We start from the raw sequence: 20,096 nt of genomic DNA on the forward strand, positions 1-20,096 counted from the left end.
ATTAAATGGGCCAACTAGTTCTACTTGTGAACGAACAACAACAGGTGGGCCTTTAGGCAAACCCAAAACCGAATGGGGCGTGCCAAGCTGCGTAAGAGAGATCGAGGGATCGAGCCCCTGAAGTCAAGCATTTGCTTATTCATTTGCATGTCATTAGGTAAGCATCCTGATTTCATAGAGAAAGCAGTACATCGTTCTACTTGGAACAACTTGAACAAAATATCCACAACACTCTTTATGGGCCAATTTTAACATGCCATGATGTAGCAAATAAACAGTCCTATTTTAGTACAAAACACATGACTACCATTACTAAAGGTTTATTGCAATGTGAATCGCTTTCAAATGACTTCACGAAACAAATTACCAAAACTGAAATTAATCTAACTGAAATTATCAACGGCTAGGATTAATTCATTAATGAGAAACTGTACTGTTTGGTTTAAGTGGGGGGTTGGCTGGATCCGGGTAACGGGTCGAGTTTGGGAACGGGTAAGGGAGATTGAATCTCAGCCGTTGGATCGATTTAATCCAACGGCCTTGATTAAGAGTGACCAAACGACGTCGTTTTAAGACGTCTCTGGCCAGGCCAACTGGACCTGGTAAATGGGCGATTTGGGCCTGATTTTTGGTCCAAAAATAATGGCCCAATCCGATTTTCACTCTTTTTTTCTTTTTCTTTCATTTTCCTTTTAATTCCTAAATACCAAAATTCCTAAAATAAATTATAAAAAAAAACAAAATTAACTTAGAAAATACTAATTGACCTTTAACGATAAATATCGCACAAAAATAAAATATTAATTACAAACAAAATCGGGCACTTGGACATTAAATGCCAAAAATACAAAAAAATATGTATTTTTTGTGATTTTCTTTATTTTAAAACCAAACTATGGTTAATTAATTCCTAATTGTAAAAATAAAAATTTTAAGTGCACATGCAACGTGTTTTTTTTTTTTTTTGTATTTTAATTAATTAAAACAGGATAAGCGTTCACAGACAAAAACACAAATAATTATCCAAAAATGCCGCGCAAATTCTAAAAATTGTACATCACGGAAATTTGTTTTATTTTTGATTTTTTTTGGAGTAGTTCTCATAGGGCAAAAATCACGTGATCACATCCATCACAGGCCAATAGTTATTGGGCCTCACTTATCCACACACACAATATTTAATATTAGGCATTTTATTTATCCACCACTTGGGCCACGTCACTATCCTTTCAGGCTATAACTAATTAACATAAGTCCAAATTCCAACATAATATTGACTAAACGTGTAAATATCAGATTTTTTAAAATTTTTGTGAAAAGGAAATATTAAATTACTCAATATGTAATATCCGCCTACTTCTTATTTTCTCCCTCTTAGAGAAATTTTCTAATAATTTTCGTAACTAATTTATGTTGAAACATCTCGATCAATATAGTTGGTGCGCTCATAATTTCTACCCCCTCTGAATTAGTCAGCACATATTTAATCCCACGCTTGCAAAAATAGATTGTTAAGAAATTAGTCTTTGTCATTGCAGCTAAATATAACTAGGTTAAATTTACGCATCAACAAAAGGGCATACATATTCTAACTTAATATTTAGAATTCACTATGAGCTATGGCTGTCCAACATGACGGGACAAAATTAACGGGACGGGACGACATTTAGCTAGGACGGTGGCGGGACGGGACGGGATAGCGGGCCTTAAGTGGGCTGCTTTTAAAAAAAATATTTAAGCATTAAGTTTAGCAACGGCTAGTTTTTTTACAATAACTAAATTTTTAAAGTTTGCAACGACTAGTCTTTTAACTTATTTAATAAACTTAAATGTTAAAACGAAAATCAGGAAACTAAGTAAAGAATTATAAAATATTAAAACAAAAGACTTGTAATAAAATATTCTAGTAATTATAAATTTATTTAATACAATTTCAAGCCATTAAGTAACTAAATAAGAGTGTAAGACAATTCTTAAAAAAATTCAACGCTTAGAACCTTTTATTTTATTAATAGAACTTTAAAATCTCACATACAAATATAATTCTTTTAAAGAGCACATAATCTACGCAACCACCTTCTAGGAAGGGTTCTGTTTGAACTAGGCCTCTTGGTAGCCAATTACAAATTATCATACTAATATTTGTAAGCTCCTATATAGCTTCATTGTAACTTATCTATAATTTGTCTCGGACATTGTTCTGGAATTGGCAATGTTGATTGATGTTCTATGAGTTTCATGCCGTCATCGGTCCCAGTGCTAAGTATCTCATTGTATTTTTCTTCTTCCCTAGTGGTTAATTTTTCAAAACCAAGATTTCTTCTTTCTGCATCAATCCAATCTCTGAATAATACGGAAATCTCTAGGTTGTCCTCTGCTAATAAATGTCTATGATCTCCGAGTTAAAATATTGTTGCGCTAAAAGCATTCTCCGATGCTTAGAATCAAGTTCATCATCAATAGAGGAATCAAAACATGTTATATCATCCATAGCTTCCCATAGAACTTCTACTCTAGACTTAGAAGTAGAAGGAGCAGTTTCACCACCTTTTGTTTCCATAGATTTATATTTATCAAACATTGATCTAGATTCTAGCATAAGAATATATGTTAGCTTGGAAGTCTTCGAGAGATGGTTGTTCATTTTCTTGAATTGCTAAATTTTGATAAATTTTACGAACAAATCCCTTTGCACCTCTTAATTTTAAATATGGGTTAAGTATAGTAGAAATTAAATAAACTTGGGGAATATAGAAAAAAATACTTTTTAAATTTTGCAATCATTTTATTAATGTCTGGTGCATAAGTTGGATTTGTTTTATACTTACCAAATACAACAAAAATTTCACAAATATACCATAAAAACTCGCGGGACAGTCGGGATGGGACGGGACGGGACGAAACAGGACGGGACAAACAGGACAAAATGGTCGTCCCGTCCCATTCTGTATCCCGTTTAACATTGTCCCATCCCGTTTAAAATGAAGTGGGACGGGAACGGGAACGGGACGGGACGGCCCGTTGGACAGCCATAATTTAGATTCATATACTTTCTAGCTTTTTTTGCTTGCATTTTGTAGATAACCGTTTGATATAATAAACCTAAAAGAATATAGAACAGGTGAATTTAAACTCATCCTAGTATATCAAAGAAGATAGATAATATGATGTTATGGTATAAATTCAGTTCGCTTTTTAATATTTTATAATATACATAGAAATATTAAAAAACTAAATATGTTAGATATCACATCTATTGAAATATAATGGTTATCCCGTTAGACTTGAAAAGGACTCGAAAACTTACGCCCGTTGTTATATATTGATCCTGTAATATAAAATCACATAAGTACATAAAACTAAGAAGCTTTTCTTCGTCAATATGTTTCACCTAAAAGTCATCCTTAATTAGAGCTTTTGGTGCGATGCTTGGGTACCGAGTTGCCTTTAATTTGGCAGGGAGCAGACGAGCAGTTTACCCCTCAAACTCAAAGGGAGACTTTTCGATATGAATTCGAATTAGTCAGTTTTAAAGCGGTTACCAGACATCGGGTGGAAAACCAACAAAAAGAAACAACAACGTTAGTAACTCTGACTGATTACGCAGTTGTTGATAAGTGTTTAATCCACAAACATAAACATCTTGTGGCTGTAGTTTAGTGGTGAGAATTCCACGTTGTGGCCGTGGAGACCTGGGCTCGAATCCCAGCAGCCACATTTACTTTTTTTGTTATTTCTTCTACTGTAAGAAGAGGCAATCTTGCAACAATCCTATCATTTTTAGTGTTTTCCATTCATTTTGATTCTTTTTCTTTGTTTACTGGAGTTTTGATCAGAGAATTTGTACCTATTTCAGGTTGTTGTGGGTTTTATATGGTTTGACCAATGTAGGGATTTTCATATGGTTCTAACTCATTTGGGTTCAACTTTATTGCACATAATGGATGATGATCAAGATCTGGGATTCTTTGCTAACTTAGTTGGCGTCTTTGTCTTCATATCTCTTCCTACTTGTCATAAGCAGTTGATTCAAAGTACAAAGGCATCTAACTTTTGCCAATTATCCAGTGAACTCATAATGTAGTATGGACTTTGTCAACTTTTAACTAGAAGCACTATTTTCTTGAGATGGGTAGTTCTCTAGTTACTCCTGCACGAGCACCATCAGTTCCTATATTTCGCAAAGCATAGATTTTATTGTCAATCACAATATACTAGTACATGTTAACCATATCTGGAATTTGTATCCAAAGAATATTTTGGCAAATCTTAGCGAACAAAGAAAGAAGTAACGCCATCAAATGAAGGAAATTAACAGCTATCTTTATCCGCTCCAACGAACAAAACTCAGTACTTTAGCACACGATTCAAGAATTTCTTAAGCATCCCCAACTACGCAGGAATCCAAGTGAATCTATTTCTTTAGGTGATCACAAAATACTGTACATTGATAAGAAATTATTTAAATACTCTACTAACATACTACTATATGATATGCATCTATGTCAAACTAGGAATTTGTATGGCCCTGATAAAGATGAAGAGAAATCTATTGTTGGGGGGAGTGGATTTATGCTTTCCCTGGAGAAGCACATGTTTCGTGCAAGTCTCCATCCACAACTTCCGCAGCAAGCAGAAAATTTATTATCTAAGCGAATGCAAAAGAGGCAATCTTTCTGGATAATGCATTGCCACAATCACAGCAATAAGTATACACACCATCAGTATACCAATGATGAGGGTCTTTATCAGCTCTTCCCTGTTGCCATTTGTGTTGGAGCCATTATTATGATCAAGCTCGGGGCTTTTGTTCACATGATCAGGTGCTGGTTCTGTCCAAGTGACCTCATCAGATTTATTCACATGATCAGGTGTTGGTTCTGTCTGAGAGACCTCATCAGATCTGTCCACACGATCAGGTGTTGGTTCTGCCAACGTGACTTCATCAGATATACCCTCCACATTGCTCCCGTCTGAGCATTTTGAGCACGAGCAGCTTCCACCAAGAAACGGAGGGATTGAATCGAGGTTCTTGGAGAGAAACTCTAGATGGTTTCTCCCAATTATCCTCACTTTTTGGCGCGTGGCTGGTTTAAGCACCTGCAAGTACAATGTTCGTTTGATTTGACAACAATACAGACATACGAGCCAATGAAATTATGCACTGCTGGCAAGTCTTTTTTTATTTCCACACAAATATTATAATAAGAGATTAGGAGCTCAATTAAAACCTAGAAAGGTGCACATTAATCCAACATATTGATGAGTATCAATCAAAAACCAAACCATCGGATATTTCTCCAGGCAGTACCAACAAGAAGAAACTCTTCTAAGATGTCCTTTGATATGAAGATAGGAATATCATTTCCCTTCGTTGAATAGTATGAACGGATTATACGGCCGAGAGAATTATATCGTGTTTACAAAAGCTAAGTTGCTCAGACTCTTTATTTACAGTGCAACACCCGTGTCGACACGACGTGGGTGTGTATGTGGGTGTAGGATCCGTACTGGACTGGTCAATCGATTTTCGGTTCTTTGACCAAAATCGACGAAGAAATTTAAGACTAAAATGATTTCTATAATCAAAACAAAAGCTAGGATGAAAGAAGAAAATAGAATACCTTATATATAAAAGAGAAATTTTCCATCATTCTTGTAGTATCTTAGCCTTCGATTTTTATTACTACCTGTTGTTTTCCTTGTGTCAGTTTTCTTATTGCTCTGTTATTTTGCTGTTGTTTCTTGTCTTCATCATTTTCAACATGACTTCTTTACTATTGTTTTTCTTTTTCAAACATGTTGAGAATTGCTTTTCTTGAGCTAAGGGTCTACCGGAAACAACTTCTTTTCCTTCACAAGGTAGTGGTAAGGTTTGTGTATACATTACCTTCCCCGGACCCACACTGTGGGAATATACTGAGTATGTTGTTGTTATTTAAAAGAGAAACATTCTGCACTCCACAAGCAAAATATAAAATTTTCACATAAAAATCTCATAGTTTGGGCATATTTTTGTAACTATATTTATAGATATCTGAATTATTTTCAGCCGAATTCCCCACCCGTATCCGTACCTAAATCCACACCCCTAAATCTTAAAATTTAGATCATGAAGGATCCGACCTCTAGATCTGCACCTATATCGAACACCTGCACCAGAGTCCAAGCTATTTAGCCTGCCACCACCATACCAGCTACATCTGTGCGCAGCCTTTTCTTAAAAAAATAACTTCAATTACAAGTGAACCAAAAAGAAATTCTAAACCACCTGCAAAGAAAGTGGCTCAGAAGTTTCCAGTTTTCTTTTTCCTCTTTCTTTCATTGGGGTTGGTGGTAGATCTTTTAATGCATAAACAGTAAAGTTACCTTAAAGAAAGCCTGCATTATTATTTGGGCAACTTGAGGGAGCCGTACTACAATCAAAGAGCTTAGACGATTAGGATAATGATCTTGCAAGAGCATAGCACAAGATCTCATTGTGTGTATGGGAAAACCAAGTGGAGAGAGTCCTTCACAGTCCATCAAGACAGTAATTTGAGGATGTCTCACATCGACCAAGCTCAAAATACCGTGTTCAATCTGCGAAACTGGGGAATCAAGACCTCAATAAGAAATCTATCCAAAATCAGGATGCAAAATGAAGAAGTCCACATGAAAAACTGAGACAAAAAACCAATAATGAAAGAGAAAAAAATGTATGACGAATTACAAAGAGCAGACAAGAAAAATTGGTGTTTTCATGCCATGCAAGTCTGACGAATAATCCAAAAGGCAGTAATTTCCATTGAAGCAGCTTTTACTTGGTACCACGAAACTAGAGACAACTAAACTCAGGATTGGTCATCCCCACGGACCCCAGGGGCATATGCAGAATTTTTCGTAAGCGGTGTCGACGTTTAAAGAAATGAACAATTAAACAAATCACTATGACAATACAAATTAAAACAACCCAAGTCAAAACTTATTGAAGAAAAACGAATTCAAGTATATTACTATGACTTTACTCTACAAATTTTTATATTTTGAAATGTATTCATAATATCCTTACCGGAAATAATACTAAATATTTTGTTTCTATATAAAATACTAAACAAACACTTAAAACTCTATCATTATTTGACTTTGCAAATGGCTTCGACCAACTTCATCGCCCAAGAAAAAGATGAAAGAAAAAAATAGTAAGACAAGTTGCAGGAATTTTTTTTTGTTGTTGCGCACCAAGCTCTAGTGTAGCCCACTGGTTCAGCATGCCCAGCTAAGGGGTCAAGGATTCAACCCTCGCTGACAAATAATTTTAATCAGAAAAGGCACAAAAAATGTTGTACTTTAACACAGCATGCAGATGACGAAGTTCGAACCAAGAACCTCCCCTAGAGAAGAGAAGCAATTGACCATGAGAGCAAGCGAGAGGTGAGAAACCGTGTCATTTTAACTTATTTATCCAAAAAAACAAAAAGTTGTACATATCTATACTTGACACAAATTTACTGAACTTTTCCTGCGAAGCAGTGTTGGATGACACCAAGGTACGTCCGCCCCTGCCGGACCCTAATTGTCAAGCTTAAGAATAAACATATTCAGTTGGCTCAGTCATTAGTGGCACATTCTTAAATGTGTTCCAGTTCTACTGATGCATAAACTGCTCAAGAAAGACATGCATACCAACTGCTTTTACAACGAGAAGTCTGTCCCTGGATTTCAGGTTGGAGCAAGCAAGTCCAAGGCGAATGATGAGGCAAGGCCGTTGATTGGCATCATGGCCATGCCAAAAAATGAACTGTGAGCAAGCCTCGAGCTCTTCTGGTGAAAGAATTGTGTAACTCTGCCTCCATTTAATGGTCTTCTTAACTGATGAAAGCAACTTTGAAAAATCACCATTTGCAGCAGCATAAAATTGTCGGAGCTCATCATCATTCAACCTGTTAGCAGGTGATATGGAACATGCGAAATCCAATATGACATGATAGTATATCAGTGACAAATTAGTCAAATAGTATTTGAAATTATTAAAGAAAAGGAATACTTGCACTAACAAGTACATAAGACCCGAGTTTTAAAAGGTGTGGGCGTAAGGCGAGACATTTTACATATGCCTTAGCGAGGTGTAAGCCCCGAGGAACGGGGCGTAAGCCACATAGGTATTTAATTTTTAATATTTTATAAAATAATATAATTACAGTAAATATTTATAAACATGTAAAATTGCATAAAAATTGAAGAAAACTATAAATATGTGAATATATATATATATGTGTGTGTGTGCGCGCGCGCTCCATCCCCACAAAAAACTAGTCAAAACAATCTATTATATGCTATTTAGAAGCACAAGTAACTTGAGTCGAAAAGAATAAAGTTTTCTACATGGAGGAACAAAAAGGACGATTAACCTGCAATTTGAACTTTGAACTTGCTGCTATGAAGGAGAATGGGTTTCTCTTTGTATTTGTAAAAAAAAAAATTGAATATTCATTGCTTTTGGGAGATATTAGCAGACTAGCGGACAAGATAAAGAATTGGGAAAGACCATGAATTAAGGCTTCAATCAATAAAAAAGGTCTTAACTTTCAAATTTAATACATTTCAGTTCCTTTTTAAAACTTTTGAGCAATTACCAAGCTGACTTTTGAGAATTTGGGTATTATATGAAGGATTTATTCAACAAATTTTGTTAATTTGAAAAAATCTTTGGGGCTTACGCCTCACTAAAAAAATGCGCCTCAAACGCCCGGGCGTACGCCACGAGCGCCCGGGAGTACGCCCCAAATTGCTGGGCGTATGCCTCTTGAGACTTTCGCCCCACACCATCGCCTCGGGGCGTTTTTGGTGCGCCTCGCCCCAAAAACGCCTTTTAAAACACTGCATAAGACCAACATATTTTGTAGATAAATAGAAGTCTGACTTCGCAAGCTTTATTATTTTTGAGGATCTCTTTCTTCCTTTTTTGAGCAAGCATAAAAAAATAAAACCTACTAAAGTGAAAATATGGCACGTCAAAGCAACATTGATTTCCGCAAAAGTGAAGGGTGGAATCTCACCTTTCAGGTACACTAATACCCTCCTCCCTGAGTTCCCTATGGAGTTCTAGCAACCATCTTTCAGGATAATCATCATCCAATACTTCATCATGAGAGCTGTAACGTGAATCATGTAGAATACATTAGAAGTAATAACCTTAATAAGAACCCTGAGAGCACATTTTTCAAAAAAAGAGATAATGAGGATCAATTTCACGAAGAAAATGCAATCATACGAGCATAATTGCTAGGGCTCATGAATATTTCTTTTTATTTTTGTTGTTGTTAACAATACATTTCAATGCAACTACATTAAAGCTGAATAAAAAGGTTGAATTAAAATTAAAAAAACAATTTCTATTGGATCTCATGAATGATCTTCTTTTCATGTTGTCATTGTTGTTAAAGTTGCATTTACATGTATCATAAAAATATTGGACTATAAAAAAAATGGGTTTCAGTGTAGAACTAGCTAAGACTGTAATCTCATTCTCGTTGTAGCTTTAATTTCATAAATCCTAATTAATTAATTCTCTGTTTTTCTTGTAGAATTTACACAGGTTTAAGAAGTTCATATGACATATATTTATTGTTTAGTGGAGGAAATATTCATATAGTGGTTGAAAAATCAGAATGACAGAGAAAACATGTTTAAAATTATAATAGTTATATGAATTTAAATTTATGAAAAAATTATGAAAGTTGAATAGAATATTATTAGTGGGATGGCATCAAGCATTTTGAAACATCCCAAAATTGAGACAATGTTGCCCTAGCTCAGTACTTAAAAGGTGAATTTTTCCACTTAGAATTCACAAAAATAATCATATGAGAAGTCATCTGATGAAGAGTTACTTTAGCTGTGGTCAGAATCATTGCAAGCACCAAACAATGGAAAAAGAAACAAAAAGAGAAGCATCTGAATTGGACATGAACTCTTCTATAACCATATCCTTATATCCATTTGACAACTGCACTAGTCCAGAAAACAAAAGGCTTCCAAAGAAAATATACCTACAACAGTACACCTACCTAGCTTGTGGATATGCTCGAGAATCATGATAGTCATTTGGTGTCGCTTCTTCAGTAGATGATGACCGATCAGAGAAAAGTGTTGCAATTGAGAGCAATAGCATTGGCCTAGACAATTTCTGCCAGAATAACAGCAGTCATTACACTAGAAACACCAATCAATTTGAAAGTTTAGAAAAAAAAACTGTCAAACATGCTAAATATAACGAGTGAGTAACAACTAACAACAACAGCCAACTAAACTAATTTTGGCTGTCAACTGTTTATCTTCTTGAAGTGCTGCAGAAATAAAACATAAACCATTTATCATAAAAAAAAGTTTATCCTCTATGATAAAATATTCCTAGTATTAGATCGAGTGCCAGAAGAGATTAGCCTTCTTCCACTAAATCAAACAAGAAGTCCGGGAATCAGATAGCAGTAAATCCACAATAACATTTTCTAATAAAAGAGAAAAATATTTGGGCAGATAACCAGAATCTGGATCAATGACTCACGTAAAATTATTACCAGTCATACGGGAAAAAAGTCAACATTATGTATCCAAGAATTTAGAATCTGAAATCACAAATGCACAATTCTCACATGATTAATTGAAAAACAAAAAGTCATTGGTTGTTTTCACTAATGTTGTCAAGCAGCCATGCGCAGGAAAAATTTAAGACAGACAAAGAAGAGAACCCTATGAACATCATACAGCAGATTGAAGATAAATTGGTAATATCCAAATAAAATGCACCATTGGCATTGCTTGTCCATATGTACGTCCTGCAGTCGTCAAACTCAATTAACACGCAGAACATTCTTTTTTGGGGATAAATCGAGAGTTTCTTGCATCTGCCCACCAAGAGATGTCAAAAGTTCACAAGAACAACATCAAAATGTGAATGCAAGTATTCTCGGATTTGAAGGAGTTATATGACAGCAAAAGATGAATGGAAAACCACCTGCAACTGTTTGACCAATGCCTTCAAAGGAGCCCATTTCTGGATCCACTTAAACGGTGGATAACATAAAACTTGCAGAGCCTGCAAACCACGCCAAATAAAAGGACATCTACCTTTGCTTAGCCTTCGCACAATCTCTAGAGCAGCAGTGGTAGCCAAAAATACAACAACATCACCAGCAGCTCCACTAGTCTGTACACTCTGTTTCACTTTGGTTATACATTTCAAAGTCTTCTCCGAGAAGTGCTTTGTCGCAGAAGCAACTAAACAAATTTTTGGCAGCTTGTTCTTGCTAAGTATCCTTGCCTCTAATCTTTTGTTGGGATATGGTGGACATGGCAAGTCTCCCATATTGATGAACTATATAAATGTTGGTCACATCTTGAATCAACAAAAGAAAAAGAAATTGTCGAAAGTCAGAACATATACCAATGTCCTCTACGAATGGTTTAATTCTTAGAACATTTGCTTTCATACGAAACCATAAGGCAATCAGGTGAGCTTAAATGGACACTGCATGCGTCCTAAGTCACAAAACATAAAGGCTTAGGATATCTAGAGCGATAATAGGATTATTTGAAGAAGATAAAAACGGACGAGGATGAAAAAATTACATGAAAGGAAATTTTCTTAACAGACTATGACCTCTCTAAAACAATGCAGTCTTTAGGTATAACAAAACACAATGGGAACAAAGTAGCTATAAGTGATACCAACCAATTGGGATTAAGGCTTAGTCATTACATTTAAATTGGACATGATGTTTGTCAGGAGTCTGTTTATTTTTATACTAGATACTTAAACGTCCCGATAGATGTTTAGATAATATTCAGTTTTAGAGAATTCCTAATTTGTCTTTAAGAAAAGGGGCAGCACGGTGCACTAAGCTCCAGCTATGGGCGGTGTTTGAGGAAATACGAACCGCATTGGATGTTTTGTATGCACCCTTACCTTGCATTTTTGCAAGAGGTTCTTTCTGTAGGTTGAATCCCTGGCCTCCTAGTCACACGGAAGCAACTTTTACTGTTGCACCAAGGCTTCCCTTCCCTAATTTATCTTAAAAGACATTTATCTAGTATTGCAGCAAAACAAACCTATACCGAGGATTCATATAATAGATCCTAACTAATTATGAATTATGGCATAATCAATTACTCCCTCCATCCTAATTTATCTTACGCTCTTTCTTAGCCCCCAAAAAGAATGACACCTTTTCTATATTTAGTAAAGATTCAACTTTAAAATTGCTATTTCTGAGGGAATATTAACCAGTTTTTAGACATGCTAATAAGACAAAGCTGCGAAAAAAGCTGTCGAACATAAAACAAAATTCAGCTCAATAATCAAGATTAAGCAGCTTAAATGCCTAAAATGAAGTTATTAAACCATAATCATCTAAAGCAGAGTAACAAAAACAGAAACAAGAGAGACGAAAAACAAAAGGTTATGCGCTCAAATTAATATCAATCAATCAATAAATCAAATACTCATAAATTCTAAACTAATTAGGGTCCGGTCAACTACCTGAAACAAAATCGAGCAGGATCACCAAAAACAGACAATTCTTCAACGGATTTCGTACAGTATATAATTCACAGCGAGTATTTAATAAAAGCTTAGGTGAAGTGTGATATTTAGGGACGAGTGGGAACACAGGGCGGAGGCCGACGGCGGAGGTTGACCGCGGAGGGCTTTATACTTTCCTTGAGCGGGGGAGGGGAGGGGAGGGGAGGGGCACGTGATCTTCACTCTCCACGTCGTACTGGTTTCTGCTAGAAGATACTGATCTGGGTCCCACTAGATACTGCTGAATCGCGTGTCAGGTTTTCCAATTGGATTGGATTGCCAACTTGTCAGGCCAGCCGGCCCATTTTCACGCACTAAATAATGAATTTAATCGGCTATTTATGTAATAAGAGTAATTAAATATGAACCTTCTATTTCTACTTCACAACCTTCAAATAATTTGATAAATTTATTTTTTTACAAAAGTATTATATAAGCATGTTGAGATCACAATCCTTAAAAATTCAAAACTATTTATTAATTGTAAGATCGTCTTTTCTATAACTTATGGAATTTCATAAATACTTAGGCGATTAACTTCTATTTAACTTAAGTAATTTAGAATAGTAATGTTAAAAGACATTCACAACGTTCAAATTCATTTACAAATTTAATTTTTATATGAAGTTAAAGTTATTTTAAGCTAGTCAATCTCATAATTTCTCAATATCTTACCAAAAATGACTCTCGATTTTAAGATTATCATCGCTTAAAATAGACTATTATTTTCAATTTAAGCGATTTAAAACAAACTCAATTACTTATAGCATCAGATATTAGTAACCAAATAATAGACTAGGAAAATATGAAATTTTTTAGTTAAAAATAAATGAGACGGTCATGTACTTCTATTGCTTTTGTAGAGTCTCTTTTTAACTAATTTTGTCGCAATTTTTTAGCCACGGCTAAAAGTAAATGAATAAATTTGGTGGTCTTTCACGATATATTTTAACACATGTCCTCCACTCAATTCATGCTAAAACTCTATTAAAGTTAGAGTAAAAGATAACTTATCAATAACAAAAAAATGAATAGCATAAGAGTATAACAAAAGGGTAAAATTAAGATACTTTATAGTAGAGAAGTGAATTTGGGACAGAAGAAAAAGTTAAAATTGTCTATTTGCAAATTAGGTATACATCATCTCAAACTAATGTCTGCCTTCTTTAATGACTCCTAAGAAGTGTTATATAGGGGTGGGCATAAAATCCGAAAATCGAATTCCGAACAAAACTAAATTAATTCGGTATTTTGATTTCGATTTTTTCGGTATTTCGATCTAATTCGGTATTGAAATTTCGGTATTTCGATACGGTCCTCCGTATTAAAATTTTGAAATTTCGGTATACCGAAATACCGATTTTTTTAAAAATATTTTCTTATATTGCCCCAGTCCAATCCACTGCCCGTGTGCCCCAGCCCATCGCCCTGCCCACTTAAAATAATTTTAATTTCAAGCTTCCAACAGTCCATCGCCCTCCCTAGCCTACTCTAGTCTCTAAAGTCTAAAGATTTGAGCAATTATCATATATATATTAGACCTTCTGTAAATGAATAGTAGCTTCTTTGTCTTTTCGGGATATAATTAATCTAGACGTGTCCATTATAAATTAATAGTAATTCTTCGTGTTAAGTTACAGGAAAAGATATATACATAAGAATTAAGATAATGTATTATTTATGCTGGGAAAGGAAGGAGGTGTGAGCACGTGATTTTTGCCTCACACAAATTACTCCCAAAAATTCAAAATAAAATAATTTTTCTTTTGTGTGCAATTTTGTGAATTTTTCGTGATATTTTCAGCTATTGATTGCATTTGTGTGTACACGTTTATTTGTGTAAATTAATGAAAAAGTACAAAAATATAGCATTTTGAATTTAGGATTTTATTTTTAGTAAAATTCTATTTTTACAAGAAAAGCATAAAAATAATGCACTTTGCATTTAGTGTTTAATGGTGTGATTTGGTATTTAATTATTCTGTGATAATTACTACTTAGAGTTAATTAACATTTTTAGGATAAATTGATCAAGTTTAAATTTAGGTTTGGATTTTTTTTTTTAATTTATTTTATTAGAATTCTAGAATAATAAAAGGAAAAGAATAATAAATAGTTTATCAGAATTTTGGGCCAAATTCAGTTTAAATTGAAAAGCTCAAATCAAATTCGCCCCAACCCGGTCCGCCCCCAGTGTCGACCAAACGACGACGTTTTGGTCATGTCAATCTGGACCGTTGAATCAGCTTGATCAAACGGTCCAGAAGTTAACCCATTCACAAACCCTGACCCGACCCACCTTGTACCCGGTCCGGTCCAGTACCCATGTGGTTAAAACGACCCCGTTTTGATTATTGACTCGATTAGGACCGTTGGATTTCATTCATCCAGTGGCCCTGATTAAATCAACAATTACCCTGATTAAATCAACAATTTTAATATACCACAACCCCCCCTCACCTCTTCGTCTCTGAGCTTCAGAGACCAAACAGACCCTCCGCCTCTTACCACCGTGCTCCGCCCATCGGAAATCGCCTCACGGCGGTTCCGGTGGTCCAAACGACCCCATCTTTTCACCACTGATTCCCCTCGACCTCACCATTCCGAATCCCTAACTCTTATCCCTCGAATCCCAGCCGTGTGCTTCGAATATTATATCGAAAATCAGGCCGGAACCCTATCTCGTCCAATGGCCTCCAATTTCACACCACAGCTTCCCCAAGACTTCCTCGTTCCAGTCCCATACTCATTTCCCTTCGAATCATCCCCCAGCTTCTCGAATCTTCAATCAAACCACGAACCAAAACCAATCCACCCCAAATTCATACCCTGGCACCCCCTGACCTCCCTCGTGCCCAAACCACCTTTGGTTTGGGTTGAATCTGGCTAGAAACACTCGAACCCCAAATCGAAACGTAAGAACCCTAGAAAACCAAAACTGGTTTCTCTCCGAAATTGAAGGGAATTTAGGTGTTTAACTGACCTTAGTCGAAGTGTTCTCAGATGAGAACACTCGATTAAGGTTCGTTTGAGCTCAAAAAAGTTCAAGTCCGAGTCAATTCAAGTACGTTTGTTCTCTGTTCCATTTAAGGTATTTTTCCTTCTTTCCTTTTATTTTATTTTTGATGTTTTAAATGTCTGTTTATTTGTTTAGTATTGTTATATTAATTTTTCAATTTTTTGTCGATTGTTCTATTCTTCTCCCTCAGACCTTTTATTTGGTCGAATTTGTTTTTGCTCGTTGTTTTGTATAATTATAGGTTGTGTAATCGATTCGAATAAGTTTCGTCGATTAGTTAAGTCTTATTATAAATTCCTGTTCTTGTCACTGCCGCTTGAATTGCCTGATTATCTATTTCTGATTGATTGTTGTCAATTGTTGTAGGCAATCAGTTAATTAGTTATCGTCGATTAATTCAGTTTTACTAGTAGTTTTCGTCAAATGGTTTGAGGTCGAATGTTGTATGTACTGATCTTTAGGCAATTAGCTTCAGGACATTGTCAATATACTGACAATGATCCTGCATTCTTGTATAGGTTTGACTTAGAATTGTGTTAGTTTAATCCCTGCATTCAGGTGATTTTGATTCAGTTTCAGCTTCAGCTTTAATGATTCTGTTGAGTTCTGTGTTGTGTTAGTTTGGTTTTGATTTAAATTCAGTTCATTTGTTTCAATTGGAATTCAACCTTAGTCATTCAGTTGTCAGAAGGATTGGTTATAGCTGTTAATCAGAATTAGTTTTAGATAATTGTTAGCTTGAATAGATTTTAGAGTTAAAGGTTTTAATGCAGATGAATAGATTGTATTAGGGCAGTAATATTAAGGGGTTTCAGGGGTGATTTGGGAATGGAACAGTTAGGATAATATTTTAATGTTAGTGTCTTGTTAGTGGGGTATTAAATGTCTTTAAATTAAGTTAATGGGGAACAAGAGGAAATTGGGGGCGGAAAATAAGGAAAAGCATTCCTTAGTGGGTTTTAAGTGGAAATATGCAGATTTTAGTGGTCAAGGGGGTCGGGTAGTTAAGTTTTAAAGAGTGGACAGGTCTATAATGGCTATAAAAGGGAAGGCATTTGGACTAATTAAAGGGGGGAATTTTGGAGATCAGAAATTCAGAATTAGAAATATAAAAAATAGGCTGGCTTTTAATGTTGAAGAGGTCAGTTTAGTTTGGGAGTGAAAGTGGCTGGATTTTAACACAAAAGTTCAGTTAGTTAGAGAGTGAAAACAGGTCGGATTTCAATACTAAAAATTCAATATTGAGAGGAAGGAAGTCTAGTCTTCTTTGATTGCTGAAAATCAGTTAAAAGAGTAAAGTTTCTTGAAAGTGTTCTTCTTTGAGAGTTAAAGAATAGATAATCAGAAATTACTGTTTTATTTCATTTCTGAGTTAATTTCTGCCCTCTGTTTGTTTCTGGGAGTTCTCTGGTTCAGTTTGGTATTGTTGGGGTTGTCAACTAGTTTTTCTGAGTTTGTTGTGGGTTTCTCGTTACTGTTCCATTGGTTACTGCTGGGATTTTTCTGGTTTTAATCTGTTATTGGGTTGTTGCTGTTTGTTGTTGTTGCTGTGTTGCTACTGCATCTGCTGTTTCTCATCTTCCTCTTCTTTTGTTTCCAATACCAGGTACACGACTATAACACTGGCTATTGTAAGTTGAAATATGTGGAAGCATGAATATATATAAAAATGGAAGTCTGAAGTTTGATTCAGCTTTTTCTTTTTTTACTGATTGTAGTTAGAACATTTTGTATACTACTGTTATGTAGATTTCTGCTGCTTTGTATAGCTGGAGTTTGATTCAGCTTTTTTTTTTACTGATTGTAGTTAGAACATTTTGTATACTACTGTTATGTAGATTTCTGCTGCTTTGTATAGCTGGACTGTTTTCAGTTGATTTGGATTAATTGAAGATATAGTTATAATAAACTATTAGGTAGTATTTATAGCTGTAGTTAGTTTTATTTGTATGATAGCATTTTTTTTTGTTTGAAGTTAAAAATTAGGAACAGTTTAAGCATGTTGTTAGATTGAAATCGATAAGTCCATGTCTCCTTAGTAAATGTAATAGTTAAAAATCAGTAGAGTAGGTTTCAATTGTCAAAATTAATATGCCTTTGAGGTCATTATTTTAGAGCAGACATTGGTAACTTCAGTAGTTGGCATTACGAGTCACTAGAACCAAACATGCAATCTCGTATTTTTTTATATATATAATTTCAATTTTTAGCGATATTCGCTTATAGAATAAGGCACGAAACAATTTTTCATTTTTATGAATTCGAGTGCAATTTTCCGTTAAGCATCTTTTGTAATCTAATAATTAATAAGAGGCCCGAACTTGCCAAGCATGTAATTTAATTAGGACTTTTTCTTCTTTCATTTTTAGAGACGAAAAAAATAGAAAAAATGTAATCATTTTAGGATTATCCCTTTAAAATAAACGAGATGAGCCTCGCCTAGTAAAACGCATAGATTGCGGGGCCCTCACAAATGTACGTATTAGTTACTTAGAACTCGGGATCGGCCGCTTAGCGAACTTCACAGTCTTTTTCCCAAAATAACCACGTGTTAATCTCTTTAGGCGCGTACTTTAAATAACATTACCTTCTCAAATTCGGGTGCACATTTATGTGACCTAAATCCAAATCCCAACGGAGTCGAAATGTGTCGCTAATCACGGGTACATTGATTGTGACGTGGTTCGAGATGCATTTCCACGACGTTGCAAATTCCTTTAAAAATAATGAATGAGACGAGCCTCGACAAACAAAAGTACACAAGTTACGGGGCCATCTATACGTGTTGGTAAAATTACTTAGATTTCGGATGGGTCGTTTAGCAAAACTTCACGGTTTTACCCAAAATAATAATACACTAGTCGTTTTAGGCGCGCCTTTAATAACATTACTTCCCTAAACGCGGGTGGGCATTTATGCGACCCAAATCCAAATCTCAACGATGTTAAAATGTGTCTAAAATCATGGGTGCATTGATGTGACGTGGTTTAAAACGTGTTTTAATAACATTGCAATTCTTTTTTTTAAAATAATAATAATAATAAAAGCGGTAAAAAGTTAAAATTTGCACATACGTTCAACATGTATTAAAATCAGATAAATAAGCCGAATGTAACAGTTGAGTGACTGTGCTAGAACCACGAAACTCGGGAATGCCTAACACCTTCTCCCGGGTTAACAAAATTTCTTATCCGGATTTCTGGATCGCGGACTGTAATACAGAGTCAATATTCTCCTCGATTCGGGATTCAACCGGTGACTTGGGACACCATAAATCTCCCAAGTGGCGACTCTGAATTAAATAATAAATCCCGTTTCGATTGTCCTTTAATTGAAAAAACTCCCCTAATCCCTCTGCGCCCCTGCGGGTTGTAGGTAAAAAGGAGGCGTGACAGCTCTGGCGACTCTACTGGGGAGCGAACCCAGAATCTCTGGTTCAGGGTTCAGAATTCGAGCTTAGATGAATTGTTATATTTGGCTTTATTTATTATCTGATTTTATTACATATTTTGTCCTAATGTGTTAAATGTTGCTTTTACCGCTTTGATATTATCTGAACTGTATATATAAACTGCTACGAAATCCCTCTCTTCTCTCTCTTGAGGAGTGCACGCTAGTCGTGACTTCTTTCTGTTAGCGTCATATCCCAAAATAGAACGAGGATTCGGAGGAGTTGAAAAACCGGATGATCTTTTGGTTACCGGTACGCAGTTCCCATCCTCGGCTCGAGTTGTCCGCTCGGGTAAGCCAGGTCTAGGACAAACACCCAGGATAAACCTAGTATAACAAAACCTCATGCCGGATCCCTAGTAGGAACGCTTATTTGCATCATGTGCACTTGACTTAGGGGACTCAACACAGGGGTTGGGTCCGTCTAGGACAAGCGACCTGAAATGAAAAAGACCATCCTACTGCATCCTGTTTGTTTTACGCATTTATTTGCTACAGACTTGCATGCTGACCAGCTTCTGAAAATACTGGAATATCGGGAAAAGAGAAAAAGAAAATGGCAGTGTAGAGAGATAATTACCTTTTAAAAAAAAGTGCCCAAATAGCAAACTCTGCCAAAAGGTTGGGAAAATGAAAAAAATGTTTTTTAGTGTAATTTATTTAAACAAGTCTTGTTTTCAGAATTAGGTTATTTTCGTTGTCCGAACTGCGCTGGTTTGATTCTCACCGGATGTGAGATACGTAGGCAACCCTCATCGGGTCCAACCTCCCTTTTTGCAAAAATAGCCAAAAATGTCAAAATTTCAAATCTTTCGTCATAAATAAGTCGGGTGATTCCATTTTTGTAAAAAATAGCCGAACGTCCCTGAAAAGATGCCGGAAGGCTGTTTTTGCGAGAACAGCCACTGTTGGTCATTTTCAAGGTTTTTGTCCGGTTGGTAAAACACAGCCTTTAAATCTTCTTCGAAGTGGTGAAAGGCCGTATTGACAAGACCGGAGTTTTATTTAAATGTGTGTCAATTTTAGTTTATTCTTTCTTTGAGTCCAATGAGTTTTAATCACCCC

At 35.5% G+C, this 20,096-nt stretch overlaps 1 protein-coding gene and 1 non-coding gene across 3 annotated transcripts; one reads left to right on the top strand and one right to left on the bottom strand.

The window, feature by feature from the left end:
* Positions 1-3,645: 3,645 nt before the first annotated feature.
* On the top strand, positions 3,646-3,717 carry TRNAH-GUG (transfer RNA histidin (anticodon GUG)). The gene has a single exon. It is a non-coding gene; the product is annotated as a tRNA-His (tRNA).
* A 585-nt stretch (positions 3,718-4,302) lies between these two features.
* Positions 4,303-12,890, bottom strand: LOC107820671 (phosphatidylinositol/phosphatidylcholine transfer protein SFH13). 2 transcript variants are annotated; one of them, XM_016646994.2, is made up of 7 exons: positions 12,521-12,890; positions 10,997-11,377; positions 10,050-10,168; positions 9,039-9,134; positions 7,666-7,922; positions 6,370-6,590; positions 4,303-5,100 (listed from the first exon to the last, which is right to left on the bottom strand). In XM_016646994.2, the coding sequence occupies exons 2-7, from the start codon at positions 11,345-11,347 to the stop codon at positions 4,645-4,647; spliced, it is 1,500 nt and encodes a 499-aa protein (XP_016502480.1). In that variant the 5' UTR covers positions 11,348-11,377; positions 12,521-12,890; the 3' UTR covers positions 4,303-4,644. The 2 variants fall into 2 exon arrangements, with proteins under 2 accessions (XP_016502480.1, XP_075081717.1); XM_075225616.1 differs by having other exon boundaries at positions 11,110-11,377; positions 12,521-12,840.
* Between the last annotated feature and the right edge of the window lie 7,206 nt (positions 12,891-20,096).

This window comes from Nicotiana tabacum, chromosome 11, assembly GCF_000715075.1.
Source record: "Nicotiana tabacum cultivar K326 chromosome 11, ASM71507v2, whole genome shotgun sequence".
NCBI classification, from domain to species: Eukaryota; Viridiplantae; Streptophyta; class Magnoliopsida; order Solanales; family Solanaceae; genus Nicotiana; species Nicotiana tabacum.

Coding starts and splice junctions, on each gene's coding strand:
- LOC107820671 (XM_016646994.2), bottom strand. CDS start 11,347: ATGGGAGACTTGCCATGTCCACCATATCCCAACAAAAGATTAGAGGCA. Junction 10,169..10,996: donor CATTGGTCAAACAGTTGCAG/GTGGTTTTCCAT, acceptor TTATTCTGGCAG/AAATTGTCTAGGCCAATGCT. Junction 5,101..6,369: donor TAATGCAGGCTTTCTTTAAG/GTAACTTTACTG, acceptor TTGTACTTGCAG/GTGCTTAAACCAGCCACGCG.